The sequence below is a fragment of the Amblyomma americanum genome, chromosome 9, assembly GCF_052857255.1.
Source record: "Amblyomma americanum isolate KBUSLIRL-KWMA chromosome 9, ASM5285725v1, whole genome shotgun sequence".
Classification (NCBI taxonomy): domain Eukaryota; kingdom Metazoa; phylum Arthropoda; class Arachnida; order Ixodida; family Ixodidae; genus Amblyomma; species Amblyomma americanum.
This window is the reverse complement of record NC_135505.1, coordinates 127909312-127928394: the sequence shown is the minus strand read 5'-3', so window position 1 is coordinate 127928394 and position 19083 is coordinate 127909312. Positions and strand designations below refer to the sequence as shown.

Genomic DNA, 19083 nt, shown 5'->3' with positions numbered 1-19083 from the left:
GACCTGCACGAAGCTAGAACGTTGGATTACATTACACAATCCAAAAGGGTTCCTATCCTAAATGTGTACCAACGTTGAGACTTTGTCAGCGACTTAAGATTTCACTCTGCGAATTCGATCGAGGTGGGACTAGGTAGTGGCTGCTCATGTAAGTTGACTAACTTTTTTTTTGTTTTTTTTTTGTGCTAGCATCGTATACGGCCTTGCCGTTGTTTCTCTTAGTTAACACTGCCGACGGTCTTCCTAATCGTCTGAAGCGCTTACAACGATTGGGCACTCAACGCGTGCTCACAACGAGCCACAATACGACAGCTAAGACCTTCGGATACCTAAGCCGCACACGTCGGCCTTGCCACAGCGCGCCGTTCGCCGACATAAAGACACAAACCAAATAATGTTCGTCCACAATGAGCGTCTTTGACTTCCTCAATTCCCGGTACCATCTCGTGCGTGCAGGAGCGCGCAAATTCCCCGCGACCGGCTGGTGGAACTGAGGCTGAATGTACCCCCCCCCCCCCCCCCCCTCCTCCACCACTCGCGTTTCTCAACGTTGTTGGAGTATCTCCTTTTACCGCTGTGTTCGCCATCGTCTACCGCGCTGTTACGACGATGTATTTTTACTCAGTGCTTCTTCTCTTCTCATCTCATCCGTCTACTTACGGCGCGTCTTGCGAAGGCCTTTCGAAGAGGGACACGCGATACGCTCGAAAAGGGTGGGGGGGGGGGAGGGGGGGGGGGGTTGCATACCGCCGTTGCGGCTCCAGCAGCAACAGCCAGCAGTCAAAGCTCCACCACATGTGGTCGGCCGGTCGGTCGGTCTCCGCGGTCGAGCCAGACGCGACGCCGACCCGCTTGAATGCGAGAACTATATGCGGGCGCCTGTGTCTGCATGTCTTCGTGAGTAGTGTACTGTACGTTGATGCGAAGCATCTGCTTCGAGGCGTTGTCTGGGAATCTGTTTTTTTTCTTCCCAAGCTCTAGCTCCTTCGTCGCTGCTCGCGACCACTTTGGTCTTCGGTCACCAGACATGCATGACAGGAAAGGGATCGAGAAGCGGACAAGTTGAATTCCAAAGAGCGATTTTTCAACTACACGTGTGCTGGCGCAGTTGTTTTTTTTAAATTATTTATTTCGTCCTTGTGCATGACGATTAGTGCATATATTCTTTTTTTTTTTCTAATGCCCCAAGAAACTTGCGGTGTTGCAGTTTTACAGCGACAGCTTAACGCCTGTTTCCCGAGTTCAGCATCGTCATCGTAATCACCTTAGTAGCAGTAGTAGCAGTAGTAGCAGTAGTAGTAGTAGTAGTAGTAGCAGTGCTGAGTAGTAGTAGTAGCAGTAGTAGTAGTAGTAGCAGCAGCAGTAGTAGTAGTAGTAGTAGTAGTAGTAGTAGTAGTAGTAGTAGTAGTAGCAGCAGCAGCAGCAGCAGCAGCAGCAGCAGTAGTAGTAGTAGTAGTATTAGTAGTAGTAGTAGTAGTAGTAGTAGTAGTAGTAGTAGTAGTAGTAGTAGTAGAAAGTGTAGTAGTAATAGCCGGCATAACCGGAGGGTCGTACCGTAACCACCCTACCTTTAGGGCGATTACCGTAGAAAGTGGAGGGTGGTTGCAGTGACGTCACGCATAGTGTTACTAGAATGCGTCACGGCAACGCACTACGCTGAGTGGTTCGAACGCAGTGACGTCACGTGTGACAGCGTATAGTTCCCTTCCGTCGTAATTCCTTTCACTGTTGTGAGGACCTCCCGAAACACGTGTGCGTAGACCTCGTCTTTCGGGAGCAGGCATTGATCCGACACCTCGGTACATATTTTCTGTCACTTATCAGATCACAAGGCTTCCTTCGCGACTATCAACGACAGGGGGAGGAATGTTGCTTGAAGAGCGAGTGTGAAAAATAAAAGTAGGGTCTACAAAGGTACACATATGCCTGTCGTTGTCACTCTTTTAACTCAATATATCGTGAAAAGAAAATATCTCAGCAGCTCATCATCAACATCATTTAAGGGCTCTGTTGGGGCATTGCAAAAATTAGGGGTGAGCAGAACAGATGGTAATAACAAGTCACAAAAATAATAAAAATAAAGTACATATACATAAAATACAAACACAAGTAGACACCGTTGTTTGACACCATGAGACATGGAAATTAAACAAGGCGATAAACAGGTAATAAGCTGGCTTAGAACAGTCACTATGGAGCGAGATAGTCTATCAATAGCCCTTTAAAATTTTTCGGATTTCTTTCATTGACCGCGTCGTCGATAAGTGCGTTCCACACCGCTACGGCAGTAGGAAGAAATGGTTTATTTCAAGCGTTGGATGAACCATAAATGCGCTGAACACTTTAGCAATTGTACAAACGTCGTGAACATCTCAAGTGGGAACAGAATTATACCCCGGTCACACGGGCACCCTAAAGGCACTTTGAACTAATGCTCCTTTACGCTACCAAAGGAGCACTAATTCAAGGGAGTTCGTCCGTGCTACACGGTCGCGGAACGACCTTCGCAAGAAGTTTTTAGCGCCCTCATCGGCGAAAAGCGTTATTAAAATTGCAAACCTCACTGCACATGTAAATACAGAAATGTCACATTTTTTTAGTAAATTAGTTTTATAACCGTATTATGTTAAAGCAACGCAATTTTAACTGCAATAATGACATGATTTTCCAAGTACAGAGCATAACATCACAGTGCTGGCCACACTGAGCCGTGGCTACCGTGACGCTCGTATATCTGGAACGAGAGTATGGCGTGGTGAGACTGCCACAAAACAAATGATCTTATATTTTAACACGCCACTAATCTTATGAAGTGAATTTATAAAATGAAAATTGAACGTTTCTTTTCTCAATTTATTTATGCTGTTAACTCGCTGGGAGAGAGAGTACTCCCTTGAAGCCTCAAAGGACGAACTCGAGCTGCCCTGTTTCGAAGCTCCTTTGACCTAGGTGTCCCTTGGCGCGTCCGTGTGGCAGCGCGCGTTCGTCCTTAGAGTAATGGAGCATTAGTTCAAAGTACCTTTACTGTGTCCGTGTGACAGGGGTATTAGTCTCTCACGAAATTCGGGGAAAGTATGATATAGTTTATGACATAGGCAAAGTGTTTTCTATCTTACGGCGAGCTGCCAGCAGAGTTAGGCCAATGGAAGTTTTTTTTTTTAATAGTTGGATAGAACTCAAGAGCGCAGCCATAATGCAGTGCCACAACGGAGAGGAGGGGGGGGGGGGGGGGTCGGTCCCCCCCTTTCATCTACCACTACCTGCTTTGTCACGCTAGCAGGGTCATGAGAATCGGCCGACGCCATTGGCTGGAAGGGGGTTCTTTGATGGGGAAAAGCCGCTGTGTTCTTGAGTTGCATCCGACTATTAGTAACGCAAAGCCGGGAATCATATTGGAATGTTATAAAACGAGCTGCTCGATTTTGTACTGCCTCTAACGCCTATATTGGGATATTGAGGAGGTTCCATATAGTGGATGCATATTCAAGTTTATTGCGGATGAATGTTTCATATGCGATTAGTCCAACCGTGGAAGGGGGGGGGGGGGAGGGAAGGGGAAGCCATCGTTAAACCTCACGTTACTCAGCGTTAACCGTCCAGGGAGTTTTCTTTTCTTTTTCTTTTGTAGAGTCCTTGTTTTTTTTTTTTTTTTTGCCTTCGCCGCACTCCGCTACAGTTAGTGGCGCCTCGTACCGGTGATCTGAACAAAATGAAATAGCGGTTCTGGGAAACGTTTGTTGCGGCCTCTTTCTTTTTTCTCTTTGTTTTTGCCGGTCGTGGCCTTGAAAACTGCGTTCCCGCGAACGCCTGTAATCACATAAAGACATGCCTGCGAACAGCTGTGGAATGTTAATTGAAACTGCGCTCTGTGTTCTGTACTGAGTGAGCATCGCTGATTATAGTTCTCTGTTGTCGTGGCCCGAAAGAACGAAGAGGGGCAAAAAAAAAACCTTTTTCTAACGTTTGGACCCCAGCTTTACGTTACGGGATCCAGAAACTAAATAAGTGGTTAATATCATTAATAATATAATAATTTGTTTTTGCGGAAAGGAAATGGCGCAGTATGTGTCTCATATATCGTTGGACACCTGAACCGCGCCGTAAGGGAAGGGATAAAGGAGGGAGTGAAAGAAGAGAGGAAGAAAGAGGTGCCGTAGTGGAGGGCTCCGGAATAATTTCGACCACCTGGGGATATTTAACGTGCACTGACATCGCACAGCACACGGGTGCCTTAGCGTTTTTCCTCCATGAAAACGCAGCCGCCGCGGTCGGCTTCGAACCCGGGAACTCCGGATCAGGATCAGTAGTCGAGCGCCCTAACCACTTAGCCACCGCGGCGGGTTTTAATAGCATTACCTGACTTTAAAAAAAAGCGCAATTCACTGACTGTTTCTACCGATTGACAGCTACCGCGGCGACGCTAGTTTTACAATAGAGCATAGGAGTCGTAGTGGAAAGGAGCATATCGCGATAGTGGAGTCACCTTCATCACGCATTATGACCTCTCTTGTAACCTTCGCCTTTACTTGCGCACCGATGTGACCTTCATCGCGCTGGCAAAGAGAGTGGTTGTGAAGGAAATTTCATAGACGTTCAGCGCAGTTCAGAATGTTGTGTTGTAAATGTTTTGAGTGTTCAAAGTGCACACTGACATTTTTTTTTTTGGGGGGGGGGGGGGAGGGAGCTGTTATATGTATTCCGGTTTTGAAATTATCAAGCAACATATAAAGAGCGAATCAAAATCTATTAAGCTTGACGCGGTGAACTTACTTTTTCCGGTGCATAGGTTTATATTCCGGTACTGAGCAATGTCAGTGTACGTTAAAGAACCCCAGATGGTCGAAATTTCCGGAGCCCTTCACTACGGCGTCTCTCATAGCCTGAGTCGCTTTGGGACGTTAAACCCCCATAAACCATAAACCTTTTTTTGTATATTCCGCATATCGATAATGCTGTATATAGAATGCAGTTATCTACGCACGTCAGCGCGCGAGATTCTGCAGTTGCCTTCAATGACTTCGCCTGACCGAGGCTTAAACCAGAGCCACAAAATGCGTCGTCGCGGGGTGCCCTGAGCTAGCTATAAAAAGCCGCCGCTCTTAGGAGCGATTATAAACAAGCGTTATGCACATTTCTAGGCTGTGGGAAAGGACTTGCCGGGAGACAGCCCGCGTCTTTTCCGCAGTAATTACCCTAAGTCGCTGCCAGAAGTTCAGCAAACAAAAAAAAGCGACCATCGCGATAGGCCTTCTCCTGCCTCGAGAAGCGGCGGCCGGGCGGCCGGTCAGCTTGCCAAGAGAGCGCCGCTAAAAAAAAAAAAAGTCGGAATAACTCAGATGAGTGTAGACGTTTACGAATGCGGACGCCGTGGACAAATCGTGACCTTGTATTCAGCAAAGGAAAGCCACAAAAAGAACAAAAAGAAAATATCAACGCGGGCAGTTCAACAGAAAAGGGGGGGGGGGGCACAAGCGAATTAGCTTGATTAGACAAATTAAAAGGGAACAATCGTTAAAGGGTCATTAGAGGGACATTGAGGACAATTAAACGTTGACCTTTATCGATAGGATGCCGCATTATAATCACAAGCGAGATAATTATCGCCGAAAACGGAGCTTTTGTAAGGTAAAGAAGACCTAAAAATGAGATACAGGTGTCGCCAACCATCGGCTGATTTTGCAAGTAAAATGCGTGCGTCGACTTCCATTTAACCACAGATCCCAGAGGCTACGCTACATCGCCATTGACTTCAAAATTGTTCCGACCACGTCCTTTTCGGTTAGGACGTCACCACTTTGAGTGGATTGGCGGAAAGATCTTTAAATCTGATTTTCTCGGCTATAAATAAGTCTTTTGCCGCCGGACAAACTTCAACGTAGCCAGAAAGAGCCCGAGAACCTTTCTTTTTTTACTGAGATCAATAATCGTATGGAGTGACTCTCAGCGTCCCTTTAAAACGTTTCATGGCAGCGGGAAAATGAACTGTGAAAATTCCGCACATGCGTGTAGAGCTGTGAACATGCGGAAAATGAAAACTTCTAAGGCAGTGCACACAAGCGATAGTACTTGTATACAGAGATTGTTAATTGCGGCGACACACTTATTATGCCAGTGATAAAGGAATGACCATGAGGCACACTCAAAATTGAAGCAATGATCCAATGTGTTACAAGCAAAGCCACATGTATACATCAGGTCTTTCCTGGATCTATACTGATCGGCGTGACGAGGTGTTCCAAGATAAGCACGTGTGTTTACGACGGTCGATACGGACGTGCCACGAACGCCACAAGAAGCGCCCGAGGATATCGGAAGGGAATATCTGCAGCAGGAGACGTCGTCCAAGCAATTTCTGCGAAGGCGATCACGCCGGTGAGGTAGAAGACCGATGAACAGATGTACGTGGAAGAAAGAAGGGGGAGGGAGCGACAGAGGCGCTCCCTAGCGCGTAGCGGCGAAACCAGAGCTAAGCCTAGTCGGCTAGAAAGCGGCACGAAAGTTTAGTAAGGCTCTACGCTGGAACGAACAGGACAGAGAGAAGACACAGAAAAGACTCTACGGCAGAGGGACTTGTGCCCGGTGCAGAAAACGAAAAGAAAAATAGAAACGTTACCGAGCGAAGACAGGGACAACGACGACGACATTGGAGGCACAAAGCGATCAACAGACGATGCGGAGGGGAAAAGGGCCGGGGAGATGGCGACAGGGACGGCGCCCCCTGTGTGTGCTGCGCTGGGTCGGAGAGTGGGGGTAGGGACGGGCGCTCGCTTTTGGAGCGATACGCGTTCGCGACGAGCGGAACCGTCCCGGAATGCGAAGAATGCGGGGTATCCCTTGGAAACGGATGCTGCGCCGTCCGGCGAACGACGCCGGGAGGGAGGATGCGGATCAAAGCGGACCCCGGCGCAAAAAAAAAGCATCGGGAGGAGATGGCGACTGTAGCTTCCCAGAGGAGAGTCAGACAGGAAACGGCAACTGAACAGCGAGAATGAAAAAAAAAAAGGTGAAGAAGCGAATGCGCTAAAAGTGCACTACGAAGAAAAGTGAAGACGGATCAGTGGAAAGGGGGATAGTGAAACGATAGAGTCTGAGTGGAAGGTCAAACGCTAAGGGAAAAGCGGAGGCGATAGAAACGTGGTAAGGAACAGACTGAAGCCGTAAAAGAAAGGCCACAGAGGAGATTGGGGCCACAATGGCGGCTTTGCTGCGAGGTGCAGAGCCGGAAAGTGAACAAGGAGGTTGAAAGGCTGTGACGGTCACGGTGCCAGCCGCGCTGTCGGTTTTAGAAAGCATGAACACGACTGCATACACTCACGTGCGAACACTGACATGTCTTGCAGCCGCTGTGCGCCTATTTTAACTGAGTACTTGTAGGACTTTTTTTTTTCTCTCTCGAAAGAATGGGTTCAGCATCGCGTTCCTGTATGAAATTTCTCGTTTTGGGAGGGGAAGGCTTCCCTTCCTTTGTATCCACCTCTGGGGACCATGGTGTGTTGAAACTCATGCAGCCATTTGTGCCGCAATTGGGCATTGGCATCCAGTGCTTAGCCCTTTACTATAGAAAAGTATGAGCGCATTTGAAGGCACGTGATGTTCTGATGGAGTGGCGTGTTAAGAACATATTTGCTGGGATATGTCACCTCAACGTAAGTGCTATTCTATATGTGATTCAGCGTGCTCTCCGACTTAGAGTGACTTGACTCGGTTGGCGATAAATAGAGCAGATGATGTCGGCACTAAATTTATTTATTTTATTTTACTTTATGGGTGATTGCGGTACAGTCCGTTCATTAATATCGGTTCTGTGAAACAATGAATACACGGCGTATGTGTTATATGAGCTTTCCTCTCTCGCTCTGAACGGGACGCTGTGCTGTCGTAGCACACCTGCGGATACCATGCCCGTTCACCAGCACAAGACCGCACGAAATGACGCAGAATATACCACGTTCCCGGTGAACAGTGAAGTCACGTCTCGTATACCTTGCCGTGCTCGATGTAAATGCTAAGGCTTTCATTTGGGGCTAGTTGGTTGTAGCTGTGAAACATATTGACTAGCGCATACACAGACAGGGACCAAAATTGCAGTGCAGACATGAGATAGTGCTTGCAAACAGAGATTGTTAACCGTGGCCACAGACTTATTATGCCAGTGATAAAGGAGTGACCGTGAGGCACACTCATAATTGAAGCAAAGATCCAATGTGTTACAAGCAAAGCCACACGTATACATCAGGTCTTTCCTGGATCTATACTGATCTTCGTGGGGAGGTGTTCTAAGATAAGAGTAAGAGAGATGACAGTAAGAGTAAGAGCGTGTGTCCTGTCTCTTACTTTGGTCCCTGCCTGTGTATGCGCTAGTCAATATGTTTCGTGCTCGATGTGTCGCTCCTTTTCTTGGTGTCAGTGGGGGTAACAGACGCGACTGCATCCCTCGACGCTTTCCTAAAAGAATGCCCGGTCTCTCTCTGGACGTGTCCTTTTGCCGCAGGGCGCAATGAGCTGATCGCCAGGTACATCAAGCTGCGGACGGGCAAGACGAGAACGCGGAAGCAGGTGTCCAGCCACATCCAGGTCCTGGCGAGGAGAAAAGCCCGGGAGATACAGTCCAAGCTGAAGGTGAGTGGGCCGCGTAGGACTGCTTCAATTGCTTATTCGCTGCCAGGCACCGACCGCATCGGGCGGAGAGTTCACCGTTGTGCCATATCGCAGTACATTCGCAAGGAAAGGGTAACCGGGAGGGTTTTCTTGTTTATTTATTTATTTACTCAGGTACCTACGGCGCCCGTTGAGGACATTTTTGTAGGGGGGATACAGTTGCAAAACATCGTCATGCAGATGACACTGTGTAAATAACAAACAAACAAACAAACAAACAAACAAACAAACAAACAATAAAAGTACAGCGCATTCCAATACTGAGCAAACTGATAACACAAGAATCATGAAAGCAAGGTAGACGTAAATGGCACATTGAAGTATGAACGAACGTATACAAAAATTCGAAAACGCACAGCAACACCGCGGGGGGGGGGGCACACACGCACGCACGCACACACACGCAATCCATTCAACAAAAGGCGTGACAAAGCATTCCGATGAGATATCGCTCTTTACGCGGGTCACCCCTTTTTCATGGCGGTACTAGCTCCTGTGAATCGTGATAGCTGACTGTATACAAGTGAATCGCCCGGAGCTTCCAGTAGTAGAACGGTTGGTTGGGCTAGTTGGTATGTGTTCATTTTGGGTAGAAAACAGCGCGAACGGACGAAAGGCAGAAAACACACAGACAAGCGCCGACTCGTAACTACATTTTTTTATTTAAAAAACATTTATAGCTAACAGACACATGATCTAATAAATAGCTCCCGCGCACATGCCCACGATACAATCTAAGGACCAGATCATAGGTCAATGGCAGAAGCTTGCAGATTAAAAGTGAACGACATTGTAAGTCACCGAGGTTGTGTGGTCATCCGGCGTAAGCTCAAGGTTGCGCAGTGCCCTTGTTATTGACGCGAGCGGCGAAAGTCTCGCAAGGCCGATGTAATCGGTGCGACACTTCCGTTACGGAAGTCGAACAACCTATAGGAGGTATGCACTGAAGCCACAGTGGTCGCCATTTTGGCGTCTGTGCAGCACGGCGAAATGTTACGGCGTGCACCTAATCGGCTTATCCTCGCCTTCTCTGGCCTGCACCGCTGAAGCATGACCGTTGGACGCCAAAATGGCACCCGTGACGTAACGTCAACGCCTCCTACAGCATCACCGCTGCATCACATGTCCTCTAGTGTTCACTGAATATTTGATCAGTGTCAACTGCACTTCATCACACATAGAATTTCACTTTAGACTTGCCACGTATACCACTGGAAAACATTCTGTTAATGAAAACTGCCACGTAAGCGAAATTTTTCAATGGCCTGTGTTGACCACGTCAAACGGAGCAATGCGGTACTGCAGGCAGAGAAGTGGAGTTCGAACTCCACGAGTATGTTATTAAAGGGACACTGAAGAAAACTCTGTCATTTTTTTTTTTGTTAGCAAAATCTGATAGTTCGGCATTTCATGGCTTTGTTGCCGCTTGTCAGGGCGCGAAAGATGCATTTATTTCAAAGAAATTTGGATTCGAAGATGAAAAAGTTTTTCCCGCCGCTCCGATTCAAACTCAGGGAACGCTTATGACGCCACGGCAACTCTTATGACTTCTCAGAACGGAGTGACGTAATACGTGACGTAAACGCAGACTCCGTGATTTCTGACGGCTAGCGGTGCGGTGCGCAACCTTCCTTAGCCGGCCTCACAGATTCGTGGCGTCCATGAAGTAAGGAAAATTCCTCCAAGGTGGCGCCTCTTGTCCTAATAAATCATCACGCTTGTACTTGCGAGATTGGCCTGTGGCGGCGACACCTGTATTTTGGTTCTTGCTATTTTCTACATTACAAGAGCTTTGTTTTCAGTAAGAGTGGCGTTTTTGTGATCAGGAGCTGCTATTCTATCGAAACAAGCCAACTTCAGTTTCTCCTCAGTGTCCCTTTAAGGAAAACCTCTCGTGGCAAGTCCAGAACTGAAGTATTGACAGCAAAGAACCTAAGCACACCAGCGTCTTTCTTCCTCGCCCTGTACGCTACCAAATTGGTGCGCTGGACTCGCGGTTGTGAACCGCTAGAGGGCCGAAGAACTCGTCCATATATTCAGCACTCCCCCCCAGCGTACAGCTCCATTGCCGCAGCGAGACATCATAGTTGGTTAACGTCTCTGGCGAAGACGCGGCCTCAGCACCTTTGTTTACGGTTTTCGCCAGCCGAAGAGTTCCGCGAAAGTCTGTTTTGGCTCGCCCGTATCTTTTGAGCGGGTTAAGGGCCGCCACAGTCAATCATCCGCGCTAAACAAGTGTCTGGCAAACCATCGTTTTCTATATATACGGCAGGCGAGCTAGCGGAGGCTTCGCGTTTTCGTAACCACTGTTCGAGGGTGTGCTTTTTCTGTCTTTGGTCTCGTACCCCCCCCCCCCCCCCCCCCAGCCTTCCGCACTTTTTTTTTTACTTCCCTTTTATTCTGGGTGGTCTCGCCACCATGTGACGAAACAGAACGTTGAAGATTTGTTGCTTGAGCTCCCATGAAAAAAAAAAAAAGGAAAATAACAAAAAAATCATAACGCTAAAAAGTTCGCAACTTCTCTTGCCTGCTTGAAATGCGCACTCTACGATGACACTGACACAAAGCCGGTTTTCCTATTTTTAAAAATTCATGAACAGCTCAGCGTTTGAGGAAGACAGCTTTCTTTGTCTTTACTCGCAGAAACAAAACTTCTCCCGAGGCCTCCTGTCGATTGTTTTGTTTTGGGTTATTTTTTTTTTTTTGAGGCCGCGGTTGAGATGGCGCGAAACTTCTCGTTGTTGTAAAAAAAGTAAGCCCGCCGGTCGCGGTTTTTGCTTCTCTTACAAAGACCTCTGGAGCGTTTGCCAGTTGGCACGGGTCCTCAACAACGTTACCGCAGGAAAGGCCTGTTCTCTCATCCGCAGCAGAAAGCCCGTTGGCCCCATGCTGTTCACGTGCCCCAGGCGGGAACTCTTGCGTTGTTGGAAACTTTTTTTTTGTATATTTCTTGCAAGGCTTCTTTACTACGCCACCCTGAGCAGCCCTAGACATCATTCATGCACGTCCAAGGCTAGGAACTCCTGTCAGCGCCTTTATCTTACAAAGAGCCGGGCATTTGAATGGTGGGGAGCTAAAAAAAAATAATTCAAAGAAACGCCTTGACAAGGTTCGGCTGGCGTAATTTATAGCCACTCTCAATACTGAGTCTGTGCGTACTTGTGTGTGCTAGCAAAATAGGCAACCACGAGACAGAAAAAGCAGACGAAAATACGATTTATTACAGTTTGGCCGACCTGACAATGAACTTGGCCTTAGTGGCAGTAAATGTGCGTCAGTGGGTTTGCGCGCCGAAAACGTTTTCGGCCGTGATTGCCTTCTAATATTGATCTTGTTTGTGGCTAGATTCGTTTCCGTGAGTGCTGGCATGTTTGCGAGCTGATGCATGCAAGCATACATGTGACTGGAGTGGTATTTCACGCGTGGAAGCGGTTCGAATGGGCCAATGGAAGGATTTTTTTAGACGGTCCTCAAGTGTGGACGATGCCAGAGGTTCGCAGGTATTCAAGACGGCACGTATCGACGGTAACGTAGAGAGCACTGGCGGCAGACACGATAGATTTGATAGACAGATCGTTTTTCGCCCGGTGATTTGTAGTTGATACTGAACCAGAATCTATTTTCTTTACCTCGGTCAGAAGACATGGAAGGAGCCTTTAGACGAAGCTTAAAGGGACGCTGAGGAGAACTCTAATTTTTTTTTTTGTTAGCAAAATCTGATAGTTCGGCATTTCATGGCTTTGTTGCCGCTTGTCCGGGCGCGAAAGATGCATTTATTTCAAAGAAATTTGGATTCGAAGATTAAAAATTTTTTCCCGCCGCTCTGATTCAAACTCAGGGAACTCTTATGACGCCACGGCAACTCTTACGACGTCTCAGAACGGAGTGACGTGAAACGTGACGTAAACGCAGACTCCGTGATTTCTGACGGCTAGCGGTGCGGTGCGCAACCTTCCTTTGCCAGCCTCAGAGATTCGTGGCTTCCATGAAGTAAGGAAAATTCCTCCAAGGTGGCGCCTCTTGTCCTAGGAAGTCATCACGCTTGTACTTGCGAGATTGGCCTGTGGCGGCGACACCTGTATTTTGGTTCTTGCTATTTTCTACATTACAAGAGCTTTGTTTTCAGTAAGAGTGGCGTTTTTGTGATCAGGAGCTGCTATTCTATCGATACAAGCCAACTTCAATTTCTCCTCAGTGTCCCTTTAAGAGAACTTGTTGCTGGGCTAGTTGGTTTTGGTTCGTTCTGAACGAAATCCATGGCATGGTTATATACTATGGTTTGGAAAAATGCTCGAGCGATCGGTGTTCCATCCTATGTCACCGCACAGAAAAAATTTCAACGCTATAGTCGGATGCAACTCAAGAACGAAGCGGTGTTTTCCCGTCAAAGAATCCTCTTCCAGCCAATGGCGTCGGCCGATTCTCATGACCCTGCTAGTGTGACAGTTCAGGGAGTTGCAGGTAAAAGGGGATAGTCCCCTGTCTGCATTGTCGCGCCGCTCCGTGCATTGTCAAGTTAGCAGGTTCATGATAATTGGCCGCCGCCACTGGCTGGAAAGGGGTGTCCTTTGACGGGGAAAAACCGCTTCGTTCTTGAGTTGTATCCGACTATAATAAATGAAAAATAAAGAAAACAGGCCGGGACTTTACCCCTCCGCGCCTCATCCCGCCGCACGCCCAATGAGAGGGCTTCGCCCAGATTGCCCACTGACGTCATCGAGGTAGGGGATACGACGTGAGGCGTTGCCCAAATCGGTTGTAAGCTTCTGCGAGCAGCGATTTTTAAAAATTATTTGTAAATTATAGGGTACACGCAGGGATCTTAAACTTGACTCGAATACTCGCGAAGACCACCTCTGCAGATATGTTGCATAGAATACGACCATCAAAATCGTTTCAGGGTCCCTTTAAAGACATTTTCGCTCTTGAAGATATTTTGGTATGCGCAAAACTCAAACTGAAATTGAACTGGTGCTCATCAACACGTTGTACTTTAGTTTGTTGTAAAAGCACAGGCTTGTGGAGTGACTTAAGGATGTGGCGTGATAAAACTTCAGTCTTCGGCAGGGTTTTACAGTGTTTCCTTTTGGCCGGAGGGGGAGTTCTGTGCAACCGTGCGCACACTCACTAAATATATTCGTATATGTGGCATGCGCGCGCGAGCAGTTTTTCAATCAGAGCGACACACACACACACACACACACACACACACACACACACACACACACACACACACACACACACACACACACACACACACACACACACACACACACACACACACACACACACACACACACACACACACACACACACACACACACACGATGCTACTTGTTTTCTTTCAGATGTGGTAAGTTCAATGTTGAAGCGAACACTCATCTTGTTAATAATAACGAAATTCGTTGTATATTTTTGCATTTAAATTTATACTTTGTTGCGCATGTTGTTTCACAACTATTGGCGTTATGAAACAATTTATGAACAAGAGGCGGAAGGGAAGCTTCGACCCGGTAGCCAACGCTTTGGCAAGAGGAATTGTTTCCAACTTCTCATCCCTCCTGCTTCCTGCGCAGGTTGTGCTTTGAAGAAGCCCATTTTCCCCCGAGTTTTCTCTGTTGGTGCTTAAATATCGTTCGGAAAATTCTTTAGAAAGAGAAAAACTCTACTTCTCGCTCACACCGATGCAGTGACCATTGGTTGCAATACGCTTATTTATACGTGTTCGCTTTCGTACTGCACTAACTGCCTTTTCTGGGCTCTCAAAGGTACCTCTCGAAGGTGTATTGACCCTTCGCGAATATTTTCGCATCCCCAGCTCGCCGTTAGGAGAGGTGGTCGCTGCTATCGCGCGCGCGTCTTATTGATATCGGCGCTTTTGCTGCGCCCTTCCAGGACACGGCGGCGAAGGAGAAAGCGCTTCAGTCTCTGACGTCGCTGTCTTCGGCGCAGATTGTGTCGGCCACGGCCATGCAGAACAAGGCCGGCCTGGCCTCCCTAGTTCCTCCCGTCAACTACCCTGGAGCGCCGGTGAGTTCCTCCCACGGCTGCGTAGCCTCCTTTCAAAGACAGTCGGTGCAGTGCCATGTCACGCCGGGACGCGAAGGATAGGGGAAATAGTGGGCCTTAAATTTGTAACGATTCTGTCATGGGGATAGCTGCGCCGAAGAGGAACTTCCAGTAGATAGACTCCTCGGGAACGAGAATGTAGGCGATCGCGACCGAGATGACTGTTGGAGATTAGATTACGACGTTAGAGACATTTAGCATAGCGCGCACCGCCACCGCTAGGCCGCGGTAAGTCAGTGCATATGCGCAGATCGTCCCGAGGGCGCCAGATGGCGCCACGTGCCCGGCAGCTGCGCGCACGCCTGTGGCGTCGGGGCCAATCGCGTGCGCAGTGGCGGTAAACTAGCGGTAGCGGTGCGCGCTATGCTAAATGTCTCTCTGCTTGCATGGGTGGCTGAGTGGCAGAGGACAGGGCTAACTGAAGGTCACTGGAAGAGGCCTTTTTAATTGGTATTTGCCCTACAGCGCAGACAATCTTGATGGTGACGGTTAGGGACCGCCACTGGCGTCGCTATCGGCACAGATCTGCGGTTGCAAACGAACCTCCCCCCCTGCAGGGAAGTCGAGACTTTAAGCAGTAACCGCATGAGGCGACAATTCGCGGCGACACGCCGCGCGATGGCATCGCGCGATGGGCTGAGGGCCGCCGAAGCACTGTCGCTCATCGCGTCGCTCAGGTTCTGGGTTTGCAAGAAATTTCGCCCATCGCCCGGAAGTGCCGTGCGAGACTAGCCAATGACGGTAGGCCTTGCGGGTGCGTAACTTCCGATCCGTCTTGCGCGCGAAAGTCGATTTTTTTTCTTCAGTGGGCTTTCCGCGCGGAGCAACAGCCGACGCATCCCTCACCATGGCAGCTATGCAATAATTTAATGAAATGCTCATTAATGAAGTTCGAAAGTAAAGGGTGTTGTGGGTATGTTCTACACGCACTATAAGTCGCAAGAGCGCAGGAATGTCGCCTAGTTCCTCTACGCAGCGTCCCTCGGGCGCACTTTTCTGCGTAACGTAACTTTGTGTAGACTAAAAATAAAATTATTACCTAAATATATTTTTCAATGTTTTTATTTTGTTTTATCTTGTATGAAGCCTTAAGAGCGTTGTTCTACGCGTTAATTAACACAAAATGACTGAACGCTGAAGCGGCCGCAATCGAGCAACACTGAAAACGCGCCGCTCCGACGCCGAGTCTGTCGCTTCGTGCGGTTTGCGCCAGCGACAGCGATGGGCGACGGCGGCGTCATCGCGCGACGTATCGCGAAGGAATATCGCCTCATGCGGTTACCGCTTTATGTGTAGGCAGGCTCGTGGGCCACAAGGGATATCTGTGGTAATTTGGAACAGGTGTGTCTACAGTGTGGACATACAAATCGGGAAGGGTGTACGCAGCTGTCACTCTCGCTTCCTTGACCTTATCAAAGATGGAGTTGTGAGAGTTTTTCTCATTCATTATTACTGTGGCCTTTCGTTATTTGTCAGCACCGCATGCCTTTCATAACAACGTTGGAGGGGCACATAACTGCTAAGCTGTCAGGTTGACGTCGCGGGTGGTATACATAGTTTGCTTAGACGCCACAGCGGCCGCCATCTTTAGGTCCAGAAAGCGTTGCGAAAGGCTGTCTGTTTTCTTAATCCGCATATCGCCAAGCAGTTACTTTTTATGGGAATGCAGCCGAGGCTAGGTAGGAAAGGGGAGTCGGTCCTTTGTACTACACCTGGTGCTGTGAGGTGTAGGTTCAGTGTTGGGGCTAGTGGTGCTGAGCAGTGAATGCATGGGAAGTTGCAGAGGGGGTGCAGGTTCCCTAATGCTGAAGAGGCCACTCCCCATGGCACAGGGACAAAGGACTTTCTCCTCCCTTTAGTAGGATACAACGTAAAAAAAAAAACAGCAGTTGTTAACACTAGGCCACGGTCCGCGGCGTACTGTATCACTCCGCTAGCCAGTTTTTTTTTTAAATCAGTTGTTTAATGTATGACTTTACTGAACAAGCCAGGTATCAAAAATTCTAGAGCTGATAACTTTTTTGTCGTGATTAGCTTCTTGTTTAGGTTACAAGAGAAGTTTTCACAACGGACTACTTTTTTTTCGTGGAGGAATTCTGTGCGCCGGTCCTGAATATGGGCGGAGCTTCGCTGCATACCTAAAGATGGCGCCCGTGACGTCAAGTGAAAACTAGTGACGCTGGGGTCGAAAAATGAATTGGGGCAGCTGTCGTTACAGAATACCGCCACTTATCTTTCATGATGCAAAAATAGGCGGTCATCCCTCAAGGAATTCAGATAAAGAGCTCATTCCGACAAATCATTGTTTATATTTTTGGTCCTCGCGGTGTTTTCTAGATGAGGGCTGTTGCGGGCGAACGGGGCGTGCATTCGTTTTGGGCTTGCATGGTACCGTAACAACAAAAAAAAACGGTAGTCTCGCTAGATAAACATGTTTCCTTGCTGACAGGGTTACGAGCTCCATCTTCCCGCTGATACGTATCTCGCGGGGCACTCTGAAGAATGCCGACGTCAAGTACGTACTCTCTTCGTGGTCATGCTTCCGAGCTTCGTTCGACACGAGGCCGAGCGCTTGTCGCTCATCGCGTGCCCGCACCTTGATCTTGCATCTCACGCTTGCGCCAGCGGCACTGGCTCTGAAGTGGGGAGCTCCCTCGCTATCGCGCCAAGTGGGCAAGCGAAGCGCGTTACGAATGCCGCGGCGGCGGCGGCGGGACCGGCAGACACGCGACGAACGCGGAACACAACCCGTTCTGAGCGGCGCCACGTCAACTCTCGGCTACTTGACGGCGTTGGTAGGGATACCTGCTGCTTGAGCCACCCACTTTCCAGGTTTATTCTTTCATTTTTTTTTAATTTAGGGTGATAGCCGCCAATTTAAAACTCCCGCTGCAGGAGAATTAAGGCGAGGGTCCGAGGCTTGGGCGGCCTCTGGCTATTTTTCACAATGCTTACTCGATCGCAGTATTCCTCCAGTATGTGATATAAAAAAACAGTTTTTACCTTTTTATCACCCTCCGCGACGGCTCAGTGGGTAGGGCGCTCGGGTACTGAGCCGGAGTTCCCGGGTTCGAACCCGGCCGCGGCGGTCGTGTTTCGATGGAGGCGAAACGCAAAGGCGCCCGTGTGCTGTGCGATGTCAGTGCATGTTAAAGGATAACAGGTGGTCGAAATTTTCGGAAGCCCTCCACTACTCCACCTCTTTCTCTCTTCTTTGACTCTCACCTTCTTCCCTTCCGGTACAGCGCAGTTCAGGTGTCCATTGAGATGAGAGACAATTGCTGCGAAATTTCGTTTCTTAAAAAAAAAATTACCTCCTCATAAAGATAAATATAATTACGTTTCATTGGCGTGCATTGTAAATTACATTAACTGTTGGTATGAGTGGAGTCACCAAAAATTATAGTGCATAAAGCAATGCTTTTGTTCTGTTTGTCTGCTTGCAGTGTATGTTTAGGAAGAACTGCTGCACCAAAAATAGGGCTGCTTCTTTTGAATTGAAGTGAAATGTTAATTTCTGTACTTTAAGAGCGGTTTTGGCTCAATGGACAGTTGTTTAGGACTAGTGCTCTAAAAAATGACAAATGGCACCTATTTGGATCTCAAAAGCTTCCCATCTAATTGGCAAAACTCTAGCATATTTAGCTCATTTATTGAATGCGCATATTCCGTAAAGTGTGCAAAATTTCTTTGAGCTGCAGTTGGGAGTACTTTAGGTTTCGGCGTTCAAAGTTAACTGTCATTTCCAAAATGCGTCCTATGGCTGTTTGGGAACATATTGCCAGAACTCCGTGAGCACAGCTAAGTGAATGAAAACTAATGAACTACTAAGTTCATTAATACTCAACGGAATACCCACATTCCATAAATGTGACAAATATGCTCACGTTTTGTCAATTAGATGGGAAGTTACTGAGCCCCTAATCTGCACAATTTTTGTTACTTTTGGTCTTTTTTGAACACCGGTTTTAAATGACTACCCACTGGAGCCAGAAACTGCTCTCAATGTACCGCTATTAACGTTTATTTAAATGCTGAAGAGGCAGACCTCTTTTTGGTGCCGTAGTTTTTCCCGAACGTAACCTGCAAGCAGGCAAGTCGAACAAAAGTGTTGTTTTATGTGCTACGTTTATTGCTTACTACTCGCTTGCCAACCATTGCTGTTGTTAACAATGCGTGTCTATAAAACGTAAATATATTTATCTTTCTAATGACCTAAAATTTGTTTTCTGTTGTAAGCAGGAGGACTGCAGCGATCATGGAAACATAGTGAAAAATTCCCAGTGGCTGCGAAACCGTCGGATCCCTTCCTAAAGGACTCGTCTAGTGCTTTGTTCAGTCCCCAGTAATTGCGCT

The 19083-nt window shown here is 48.0% G+C and overlaps 1 protein-coding gene across 12 annotated transcripts in view; it reads left to right on the top strand.

The window, feature by feature from the left end:
* sd (TEA domain transcription factor 1 homolog scalloped) overlaps positions 1-19083 on the top strand; it is a 198241-nt gene that overhangs the window by 157999 nt on the left and 21159 nt on the right. For 4 of the 12 annotated variants that reach the window (XM_077637197.1, XM_077637196.1, XM_077637195.1 and 1 more), the window contains exons 4-6: positions 8492-8619; positions 14554-14688; positions 17177-17242. In XM_077637197.1, coding sequence (XP_077493323.1) covers positions 8492-8619; positions 14554-14688; positions 17177-17242 — 329 coding nt within the window. The remainder of the gene's footprint in view (positions 1-8491; positions 8620-14553; positions 14689-17176; positions 17243-19083) is intronic. The other 8 variants (XM_077637202.1, XM_077637201.1, XM_077637199.1 and 5 more) reach the window with 3 other exon arrangements.